This window comes from Chiloscyllium plagiosum, chromosome 14, assembly GCF_004010195.1.
Source record: "Chiloscyllium plagiosum isolate BGI_BamShark_2017 chromosome 14, ASM401019v2, whole genome shotgun sequence".
Taxonomy (NCBI): domain Eukaryota; kingdom Metazoa; phylum Chordata; class Chondrichthyes; order Orectolobiformes; family Hemiscylliidae; genus Chiloscyllium; species Chiloscyllium plagiosum.
The window spans coordinates 6,522,125-6,533,902 of NC_057723.1; the positions used below are offsets into that span (position 1 = coordinate 6,522,125).

The window sequence follows — 11,778 nt, forward strand, 5'->3', positions numbered from 1 at the left end:
TCTCTGGATTCATTTAAGGAAGAGTTGGATAGAGCTCTCAAAGATAGTGGAATCGAGGGTTATGGAGATAAGGCAGGAACAGGATACTGATTAGGAATGATCAGCCATGATTATATTGAATGGTGGTGCAGGCTCGAAGGGCAGAATGGCCTACTCCTGCACCTATTGTCTATTGTCTATTGTCAGATAGAAACATAGAAGATAGGAGCAGGAGGTGGCCATTCGGCCCTTTGAGCCTGTTCTGCCATTCATCACGGTCACGGCCGATTGTCCAACTCAACAGCCTAATCCTGCTTTCTCTCCGTAACCTGCGATTCCCGTTTGTCCCAACTGCTATATCAAGCCGCCTCCTGAATACATTCAATGTTTTGGCATCAACCCCTTCCTGTGGTCACGAATTCCACAGGCTCACCACTCTCTGGGTGAAGACATGTCTCCTCATCTCCATCCTAAATGGTCTACCCTGAATCCTCACTGTGATCTCTGATTCTGGACACACCCACCATCAGGAACATCCTCCCTGCATCTACCTTGTCCAGTCCCGTTAGAACTTTATAAGCGTCTGTAAGGTCCCCTTCCTCATTTGTGTGAACTCCAGTGAACTCCCCGGGAACAGCCTGATCGACCTTCACTAAAACCAGAGAGGTCGTTGCTACAGCAACCTCCTCGAGCACATTGATCATACGTAGAGATCCTCCGATCTGCCTACTCCATCTCCGCACAGAATGTCCTTTGACTCGGAGCATGGGAAAACAGTCCCTTTAGCCCGAGGAACTGTATCTAACTCCTTCCTGAAAACATTCAATGTTTTGGCCTCAACCACTTCCTGTTGCAGAGAATCCCACAGGCTCCCCACTCCCTGGGTGAAGACATGTCTCCTCAGCTCAGCCCTGAATGGCCTACCCTGCATCCTTACACTGTGACCCCTCTGGCTATGGACTTCCTGATCATTGGGAACATCCTTTTATCCTTCAGGAGGCTGCTCTAGGTGTTAAACTGGGTTGCAGTTTGAGACACTTTTTCACAGCTGGGAGGATGACACAGTATTTCAGTGGTTAGCACTGCTGCCTCACGGCACCAGGGACCTGGGTTCAATTCCACCCTCGGGTGACTGTCTGTGTGGAGTTTGCACATTCTCCCCGCGTCTGCGTGGGTTTCCACGGGTGTTCTGGTTTCCTCCCACAATCCAAAGATGTGCAGGTCAGGTGAATTGGCCATTCTAAATTGCCCAGAGTGTCCAGGGATGTGTAGGTTAGGTGCATTAGTCAGGAGGAACTGTAGAGAAATGGGTCTGGGTGGGTTACTCTTCAGAGGGTCAGTGTGGACTTGTTAGGCCAAAGGGCCTGTTTCCATTCTGTACGGATTCTAAATAAACTGATGCTAGGTCAGATTGTTCATTTAAAATCTGAGTTGAGTCAGGGTGAGCAATGTATTGGCCTGTTACTGAGTGTCACGGTTTGATTAAGACTTGGTGGATTAACAAAGGCGGTCTTCCAGGACCCTGCTAGATCCGGAATACTGCAAAATGATGCCAACTTCCATGGTGGAATAGCTCCATGCTGACTATTTGCTGCCTGGCACCAGACCTGAACTGGGAGGGATGGGAGGGGTTGCTATTTAAGCGCAGGTGCAGAGAGGAGCCAAAGCCCCCTGAACAGTAACAGAGCATGAAGGCAATCACACAGGTTAACACACATCTCTCTTCATCTCCACAATGATGCAGGGTGATGCCTAAGATGTTACATTCCAGGTGTACGGAGCTCTGCTGAGATCCCTCCAGAATTCAACTCCAGGCACCAGACCCCAGGAAGGGTAAGTGCTGTTGGAAGGAGTAAGCCGAGATGCCTCAGAATGAAACTGGGGGCGACATAAAGGTGCAATGCAGCAAGGTTTTATCGACCAGGCCCAGATTTCCCTCATTATAAATGATTCAGTGATGATCGAACATAGGCAGTTACACTGTCCTCGTCATCTCCACAAGATCCACAGACTGGATTCTGGCAAGACTTTAGTTTGTGATTTAGGAATGTGGTTAATAATGTGATAATAAACAGGCTAGCATGGCTCTGACCTTAACCCAGGACACAAGGGAGACTTCCCCTCTCCCGTTCAAAAACAGCACCGTAGCAGCATGAACAGGTAGAGCATCGGGTTCAGGATCTCGTTGGAAAGACAGTCCCCAGTTTCATTCTGAGGCATCTCGGCTTACTCCGAAACACCCGGAGTACATGGTTCACCCTCCGCCAGGATCACTCCCTCAGTACTGGACCTCCCACAGTCCAGCACTCCCTCAGTACTGACACTCTGACAGTGCAGCACTCCCTCAGTACTGAACCTCCCACAGTCCAGCACTCCCTCAGTACTGACACTCTGACAGTGCGCCACTCCCGCAGTACTGAACCTCCAACAGTGCAGCACTCCCTTAGCAATGACCCTCCAACAGTGCAGCACTCCCTTAGCAATGACCCTCCAACAGTGCAGCACTCCCTCAGCACTGACCCTCCAACAGTCCAGCACTCCCTCAGCACTGACACTCTGACAGTGCGCCACTCCCGCAGTACTGAACCTCCAACAGTGCAGCACTCCCTTAGCAATGACCCTCCAACAGTGCAGCACTCCCTTAGCAATGACCCTCCAACAGTGCAGCACTCCCTCAGTACTGACCCTCCAACAGTGCAGCACTCGCTCAGTACTGACCCTCCAACAGTGCTGCACTCCCTCAGTACTGACCCTCCGACAGTGCAGCACTCCCTCAGTACAGGCTCTCTGACAGTGCGGCACTCCCTCAGCACTGACCCTCTGACAGTGCAGCACTCCCTCAGTACTGACCCTCTGACAGTGCAGACCTCCCTCAGTACTGTCCCTCTGACAGTGCAGCAATCCCTCAGTCCTGACTCTCCGACAATGCAGCACTCCCTCAGTACTGACCCTCTGACAGTGCAGCACTCCCTCAGTATTGACCCTCTGACAGTGCGACAATCCCTCAGCACTGACCCTCCGACAGTGCGGCACACCCTCAGCACTGACCCTCCGACAGTGCGGCACACCCTCAGCACTGACCCTCAGACAGTGCGGCACTCCCTCAGCATTGACCCTCCGACAGTGCAGCTCTCCCTCAACACTGACCCTCTGACAGTGCAGCACTCCCTTAGCACTGACTCAGTACTGACCCTCTGACAGTGTGCCACTCCCTCAGTACTGACCCTCCGACAGTGTGGCATTCCCTCAGTACTGACATTCTGATAGTGCAGTACTCCCTCAGCACTGACCCTCCGACAGTGCAGCACTCCCTCAGCACTGACCCTAAGACAGTGCAGCACACCCTCAGCACTGACCCTCTGACAGTGCAGCACTCCCTCAGTACTAAACCTCTGACAGCGCAGTACTCCTTCAGCACTGACCCTCTGACAGTGTAGCACTTCCTTGGTACAGACCCTCTGATAGTGCAGCATTCCCTCAGCACTGACCCTCCGACAGTGCAGCACTCCGTTAGCACTGACCCTAAGACAGTGCAGCACACCCTCAGCACTGACCCTCCGACAGTGCAGCACTTCCTTGGTACAGACCCTCTGACAGTGCAGTACTCCTTCAGCACTGACCCTCTGACAGTGCAGTACTCCTTCAGCACTGACCCTCTGACAGTGCAGCACTCCGTCAGTACTGACCCTCTGACAGTGCAGCACTCTCTCAGTACTGATACTCTGACAGTGCGGCACTCCCTCAGCACTGACCCTCCGACAGTGCAGCACTTCTTTGGTACAGACCCTCTGACGGTGCGGCACTCCCTCAGCATTGTCCCTCCGACAGTGCAGCAGTCCCTCAGCACTGACCTTTTGACAGTGCAGCACTCCCTCAGTACTGACCCTCTGACAGTGCGGCACTACCTCAGTATTAACCCTCTGACATTGTGTCAATCCCTCAGTACTGACACTCTGACATTGCAGCACTCCCTCAGCACTGACCCTCCGACAGTGCAACACACCCTCAGCAATGACCCTCCGACAGTGCAGCACTCCCTCAGCACTGACCCTCCGACAGTGCAGCACTCCCTCAGCACTGCCCCTCCGACAGTGCGGCGCTCCTTCAGTACTGACCCTCTGACAGTGCAGCACTGACCCTCCGACAGTGCAGCACTCCCTCAGTACTGACCCTCTGACAGTGCAGCACTCCCTCAGCACTGACTCGGTACTGACCCTCTGACAGTGTGCCACTCCCTCAGTACTGACCCTCCGACAGTGTGGCATTCCCTCAGTACTGACCTTTTGACAGTGCAGCACTCCCTCAGTACTGACATCCTGATAGTGCAGCACTCCCTCAGCACTGACCCTCCGACAGTGCAGCACTCCCTCAGTACTGACCCTCCGACAGTGCAGCACTCCCTCAGCACTGACCCTCCGACAGTGCAGCACTCCCTCAGTACTGACCCTCTGACAGTGCAGCACTCCCTCAGCACTGACCCTCTGACAGTGCGGCACTACCTCAGTATTAACCCTCTGACATTGTGTCACTCCCTCAGTACTGACCCTCTAACAGTGCAGCCCTCCCTCAGTATTGACCCTCTGACAGTGCAGTACTCCCTCAGCACTGACCCTCTGACAGTGCAGCCCTCCCTCAGTACTGACCCTCGGACAGTGCGGCACTCCCTCAGTACTGACTCTCTGACAGTGCAGCACTCCCTCAGTACTGACCCTCCGCTAGTGTGGCACTCCCTCACTACTTACCCTCCGCCAGTGTGGCACTCCCTCACTACTGACCCTCTGACAGTGTGGCACTCCCTGAGTACTGGTTGAAACTTTATTGCTGGAACAGCACAGCAGGTCAGGCAGCATCCAGGGAACAGGAGATTCGACGTTTCGGGCACAGGCCCTTCTTCAGGAATTCCTGAAGAAGTGCCTGTGCCCGAAACGTCGAATCTCCTGTTCCCTGGATGCTGCCTGACCTGCTGTGCTGTTCCAGCAATAAAGTTTCAACTTTGATCTCCAGCATCTGCAGACCTCACTTACTCCCTGAGTACTGACCCTCCAACAGTGCAGCACTCCCTCAGTACTGACCCTATGACAGTGCAGCACTCCCTCAGTAGTGACCCTCTGACAATGCAGCGCTGCCTCAGTACTGGCCCTCTGACAGTGCAGCACTCCCTCAGTACTGACCCTCGGACAGTGAGGCACTCCCTCAGTACTGATCCTCCGACAGGGTGGCAATCCCTCAGTCCTGACCCTCCGACAGTGCGGCACTCCCTCGGTACTGACCCTCCGACCGTGCAGCACTCCCTCAGTACTGACACTGACAGTGCGGCACTCCCTCAGTACTGACCCCCTGACAGTGCATCACACCCTCAGCACTGACCCTCTGACAGTGCGGCACTCCCTGAGTACTGACCCTTCAACAGTGCAGCACTCCCACAGTACTGACCCTCTGACAGTGCGGCAATCCCTCAGTACTGACCCTCTGACAGTGCAGCACTCCCTGAGTACTGACCCTCTGACAGGGCGGCACTCCCTCGGTACTGACCGTCTACCGTGCAGCACTCCCTGAGTACTGACCCTCTGACAGGGCGGCACTCCCTCGGTACTGACCCTCCGACCGTGCAGCACTCCCTGAGTACTGACTCTCTGACAGTGCAGCACTCCCTCAGCACTGACACTGACAGTGCAGCACTCCCTCAGTACTGCAGTGGGACTTGAGCCCAGGACCTAGTAGGTCAGAAACAGTCACTGAGCCACAACTGCTCAAGGTGATTACAAAAGTGTAAAAGGGGCAGAAATTGTTTCATCTGTGAAAGCGAGTCCAGGTGAGGCTTCGATTCTCCAATGAATGCTGTGCTACCTCGGGATGAGCAAATGATTCTTCACATAAACCTCACCCCCTGCCTCACCAAAAACCATCAAGGTCACAGGTCAAATTAAATTTCCAAATCAAAGCTTGATCCATATTGATATTGATATGAATGTTAAGAGCTAAGGAACCGAGCCAGCTAAATCGAGTAGAGTCCATGAATCTAATTGAACAGCAGAGCTGGTTTGAGGGGCTGATTAGCCTCCTCCCTTCACAAGGCTCCTTCGGAGGAATTAGCTCCCGTGAGGACAGGAGAGAAACGGAGTTTGAGGCATTTTTAGCAAGAAACTTTGAAGAGAACTGAGACACCTTTTAGTTCTAACGTTAGATGGTTTGAGTGTCTCTGGTTTGATACAATTGAATGCGGTTGAGTTGAACATCATTCAATTCCATTCACAACAAAGGACCAGGTTGTGAAACCTTAAAGGGGTCTGAAACGATTTACAAGGATGTTGCTGGGTTTGGAGGGTTTGAGCTATAGGGAGAGACTGAATAGGCTGGGGCTGTTTTCCCTGGAGTGTTAGAGGCTGAGGGGTGACCTTATAGAGGTTTACAAAATCATGAGGGGCATGGATAGGGTGAATAGTCAAAGTCTTTTTCTCAGGGTAGGGGAATCCAAAACTAGTGTGGGTAGGGTCAAGGGGAGAGATTTAAAAGGAACCTGAGGGGTAACTTTTTCACACAGTGGGTGGTACGTGTATGGAATGAGCTGCCAGAGGAAATGATGGAGGCCGGTACAATTACAACATTTAGAACATAGAACATAGAACAGTACAGCACAGAATAGGCCCTTCAGCCCACGATGTTGTGCCGACCATTGATCCTCATGTAAGGTAAACCTAATGTACGAACCCTCAAATTTCTGTGACCATATGCGTGTCCAGCAGTCTCTTAAATATCCCCAATGACCTCGCTTCCACAACTGCTGCTCGCAATGCATTCCATGCTCTCACAACTCTCTGTGTAAGGAACCCGCCTCTGACATCCCCTCTATACTTTCCGCCAAACAGCTTAAAACTATGATCCCTCGTGTTAGTCATTTCTGCCCTGGGAAATAGTCTCTGGCTATCGACTCTATCTATGCCTCTCACTATCTTGTACACCTCAATTAGGTCCCCTCTCTCCCTTTTTTCCAATGAAAAAAGTCAGAGCTCAGTCAAACTCTCTTCATAAGATAAGCCCTCCATTCCAGCAGCATCTTTGTAAACCTCGTCTGAACCCTCTCCAAAGTATCCACATCTTTCCTATAAAAGGCATCTGGATGGGTACATGAATATGAAGGGTTTAGAGGGATCTGGGCCAAGTGCTGACAAATAGGACTAGATTAGATTAGGATATCTGGTCAGCATGGACGAGTTGAACCGAAGGGTCTGTTTCTCTATGACTCTATGCACTGGGCTCCCCTAGGCCAGCCTCTCCGATATAAAAATAATTTTCTGTGATATCAAGCCTTACATGACTTCAGCACATTCCAAACTCTTTTGTTTTCATTTCATTCGACAATGCGTGCAGTCTCAGAATTATTCCAGAAATAAAACATATTTAAGAAAAATAATACTTGACTTTTGTTTGAAAAGGCCCTCAGAGGTCCTGCTCCAGTAGTGTCTAAAACATTTCAATTTCTGTTTCCTAAACTCCAGGACAATCCGAGAGAGTTGGGGAACTCTGTACCATCCAGGCTCCCTGTAGCAGTGAGGCTCCCAGGTACTCAGGCACTCCCCAGCTATAGGAAGGTTTTGAGAGAGTGCCAGCGACACCCAGTGGCCACATCCTGAGCCTGCAGCTCACAGAATTTACTGTCAGGAATTACAGGAAGGATATTATTAAACTGGAGAGGATTCAGAAAAAGATTTACCAGGGTGTTACCAGGTATGGATGGTTTGAGTTATAAGGAGAGGTTGGAGGGGCTGGAACTATTTTAACTGGAGCACAGGAGGCTGAGGGGTGACCTTATAGAGGTTTATTAAATTCTGAGAGGTATAGATAGGGAAAGACACCTGCTATTTTCCCTAAGGGTGGGGGATTTCAAGACCAGGCGACTTATTCTTAAGGCCAGAGGGGAAACATTTGAAAAAGATCTGAGGGGCAATTTTGCTTTTGACGCACAGAGTGGTTTGGGTAGGGAATGAACTTCCTGAGGAAGTGGTGGATGTGGACACCGTTACAACATTTAAAAAAAACATTTGGATCAGTTAGTGTCATAGAATCATAGAGATGTACAGCACAAAAACAGACCCTTTGGTATAACCCGTCTATGACGACCAGATATCTTAAATTTACCTTGTCCCGTTTGCCAGCAATTGGCCCAGATGCCTTTTAAATGGTGAAATTGCATCAACCTCCATCACTTCCTCTGGACCAGTCCTGAAGAATAGTTACACCCAAAATGTGAACTTCTCCACCCCCTGATGCTGCCTGGCTTGCTGTGTTCTTCCAGCCTCCTGCTTGTCTACCTTGGATTCCAGCATCTGCAGCTTTTTGACTCCATCATTCCCTCTGGCAGCTCATTCCACACACAAACCACTCTCTGAGTGAAACAGTTGCCCCTTAGGTCTCTTCCTTATCTTTCCCCTCTCACCCTAAACCTATGCCCTCTAGTTCTGGGCTCCCCACCCCAGGGAAGAGACCTTGTCTATATATCCTATCCATGCCCCTCATGATTTTATAAACCTCTATAAGCTCACCCCTCAGCCTCCGACACTGCAGGGAAAACAGCCCCAGCCTGTTCAGCCTCTCCCTCTCACTCAACCCCTCCAACCCTGGTAGTGTCCTTGTAAATCTTTTCTGAACCCTTTCAAGTTTCACATCATCTTCCCAATAGGAAGGAGACCACAATTGCACGCAATATTCCAACAGTGGCCTAACCAATGTCCTGTACAGCCGCAACATGACCTCCCAATTCCTGTACTCAATACTCTGACCAATAATGACAAGCGTACCAAACACCTCCTTCACTACCTTTCTCAGATCTCCTCTAAACTACTTGATCCTCACCTTTAACCTATGCCCTCTGGTCTCAGACACATACCTATGACTCTGGAAATCACAGAATCATAGAATCTTTACAATCTGTCAAGGAAAGGCCGCCAGCATTCTCAAAGACCCATCCCACCCTGGCAATATTTTTCTACAACCTCTACCATCGGGGAGAAGGTACAGAAGCCGGAACACACGCACCAGCCGGTTTCAAAACAGTTTCTGCCCAACTGTTGTTAGAATACTGAATGGACTCACAAACTCTTAACATTCGCCTGTACCTGTGTTTTTGTTTTGCCGCTGTTTACATATTATTTACTATCTATGCTACTTAACTCTGTGATCTGCCTGTATTGCTTGCAAAACAAAGCTTTTCACTGTGCCTCGGTACACGTGACAATAAATTCAATTCAATGCAACATGGGAGAAGGCCAATCGGCCCATCAAGTACGCACTGACCCTCCGAACAACACCCCACCCTTAAGGGAGCCGGCCAGGTAGATGAAGTGTTAAAGAAGGATTTAGAACACTTGTTTTTTTTTTGCCTGATGCATAGACCTTAAAAACAGGAAAGTTACAGTGAAGCTGTGTACAAAGTTGGTTAGGCCACAGCGAGAGTACTGCGTGTAGTTCTGGAACCTACATTATAGGAGGGATGTGATAGCACTGGACAGGGGACGGGGAGATTTACCAGAACGTTGTCTGGTCTAGGGATAGATTGGACAGGCTGGGGTTCCTTTCCTTACAAGCAGAAGAGACTGAGGTGGGGTTGGGGGGGTGTGGGTCACGATTAAGATGTTTACAATAACGAGGGACACAGGTGAACACAAAGAAACTTTTCTCTCTGGTGTCTGGATCAGTGACAGTTGCATCGGGGGTCATAGGGTATAGACTTAAGGTCAGGGGCAGGAAGTTTAAAGGGAATGAGAGGGAAAGCTTTTGCACGCAGAGGGTGGTGGGAATTTGCCTGTTAGGGGGGGGGGGGGGGGGGGGGGGGGGAGGCAGAAATCCACATCACATTGAAGAAGGATTTTGATGTACACTTGTGAGGCCAGAGTCTGTGGCACGGTGGCTCAGTGGTTAGCACTGCTGCCTCAGAGTGCGAGAGACCTGGGTTCGATTCCGGCCTCAGGCAACTGTCTGTGTGGAGTTTGCACATTTTCCCCGTGTCTGTGTGGGTTTCCTCCGGGTGCTCCGGTTTCCTCCCACAGTCCAAAGATGTGTAGCTTAGGATGGATTGGCCATGCTAGAATGTTCAGGTTAGGTGCATTAGTCAGGGGTAAATATAGGGTAGGGGAATACGTCTGGGTGGGCTACTCTGCGGAGGGTCAGTGTGGCCTTGTTGGGCCGAAGAGCCTGTCTCCACACTGTAGGGAATCTATGATGTGAAAGCACACAAGGCTATTGGCCAACTGCTGGGAAATGGGATGAGAATAGTTAGATGGCTGTTTCTTACCAATGCAGACTCAATGGGCCAAATGGCCTTCTTTCCCACACTGTGGACTTCCACGACTCTAATGTAATTCTAATCCCATTGGTGTAAAGATTGTTTCGAGAGCATTCCAGGAGTTTGTACCTGAATCAGTGAAATCAGGAGTCTCTTAAAGTGGCCAGACGTATCCAAGCTTACGTCATCCTCTAAACTCTTGTGGTAGGCTGTGGAGAAAAGGCAGATGAGGTTACCACAACAACACAAGTTATCAGTAATGGGATCGTTGTTGCACTATCAGCCCTGGGTTAAAAGGTGACAGGCTCCCCTCCCCGAGGGTCGAATCCAGGCCAGAGGCCCACCCTGTGCAGTGCTGACCCTGGTCAACAAACCCTGGTCTGAGCCTCAGGGCAGTTGCAAATTATTTAATAGCCCCAGAGAGAAGGAAGCAATAAAATAACCAGTCAGTCATATTTAGTGACGAATACACTGGGTCGTACTGGATCGTACTGGGTCATATTGGGTTGTACAACATCATACTGGGCTGTATTGGGTCATACTGGGTTGTACTAGGTCGTACTGTGTTGTTCTGGGTCATACTGGGTTGTACTGGGTCGTACCGGGTTGTTCTGGGTCATATTGGGTTGTACTGGGTCATACTGGGTTGTACTGGGTCGTACTGTGTTGTTCTGGGTCATACTGGTCCTCCATTTGTAATTACACAAGATGAGTTGGGGCCCTGTGTCCCATTTGCCCGTTTGATTGGCTTTTCCCAGCCAGGGGCGGGACTCGGGGGGAGGAGGGGGGATGTTATTGGAACCATGATGTGTCCCTCAGCAGGTATGACAGAAACAGATTCACACCCTCCTTTCTCCCTCCCTCCCCCCATCATTACTTCATCGTTTTCTGTAGGTCCCTCAACAGCTTAGGCACTGGGGAGCCACAAATTGGACAAATCCTGTGCTTACATTAGTTTTACAGGAACCTGTCTTTCCTGGAACAGGTCACAGATTGAAAGGGAGGGCGATACCAACTGCTAGTCTGAGACCAACAATCCAGAACCTCAGTCTAACGCTCTGGGACATGTCTCCCACACGGCAGAGGGTTACATTAGAAATCAATTCAAATCCGAAATTAGCAGTGAAATGGTGAGCATGCAACCACTGCCAACTGTTGGAAAATCCTGTCAGGTTCACTGACGTCCTTCCAGGAAGGGAATCTGCTGTCTTTTCCCGGTCTGGCCTAAACGTGACTCCAGACTCACCGCAATGTGACTGACTCTTAACTGGCCCCTGAAATGCCCCTAGAAAGCTTTTCAATTCAAGAACAGTAATGATGGGCAACAAATGGTGGCCTAGCCAGTGACACCCACACACTGTGAAAAAAATTAAAATAATTAAAATCTGTAAGGCACAGATCAGGAGTGTGATGGAGGACTCCCCACGTACCCAGGATGGGGGCAGCTCCAACAACACTCCAGAGACTCAACATTGTCTAGGACAAACCACTTGATTAGCACCACATCCAAAAACATCCCA

General features: G+C 50.4%; 1 protein-coding gene across 1 annotated transcript in view; it reads right to left on the reverse strand.

Annotated features, from left to right (window-relative positions):
• Nucleotides 1–10,938, reverse strand: part of LOC122556978 (annexin A6-like) — a 27,798-nt gene extending 16,860 nt beyond the window's left edge. Inside the window, exons 1-2 of the mRNA XM_043704212.1 lie at nucleotides 10,821–10,938; nucleotides 10,388–10,467 (exon numbers count right to left, since the gene is read on the reverse strand). Of these exons, the coding sequence (XP_043560147.1) occupies nucleotides 10,388–10,467; nucleotides 10,821–10,938 (198 nt within the window). The remainder of the gene's footprint in view (nucleotides 1–10,387; nucleotides 10,468–10,820) is intronic.
• Nucleotides 10,939–11,778: the final 840 nt, after the last annotated feature.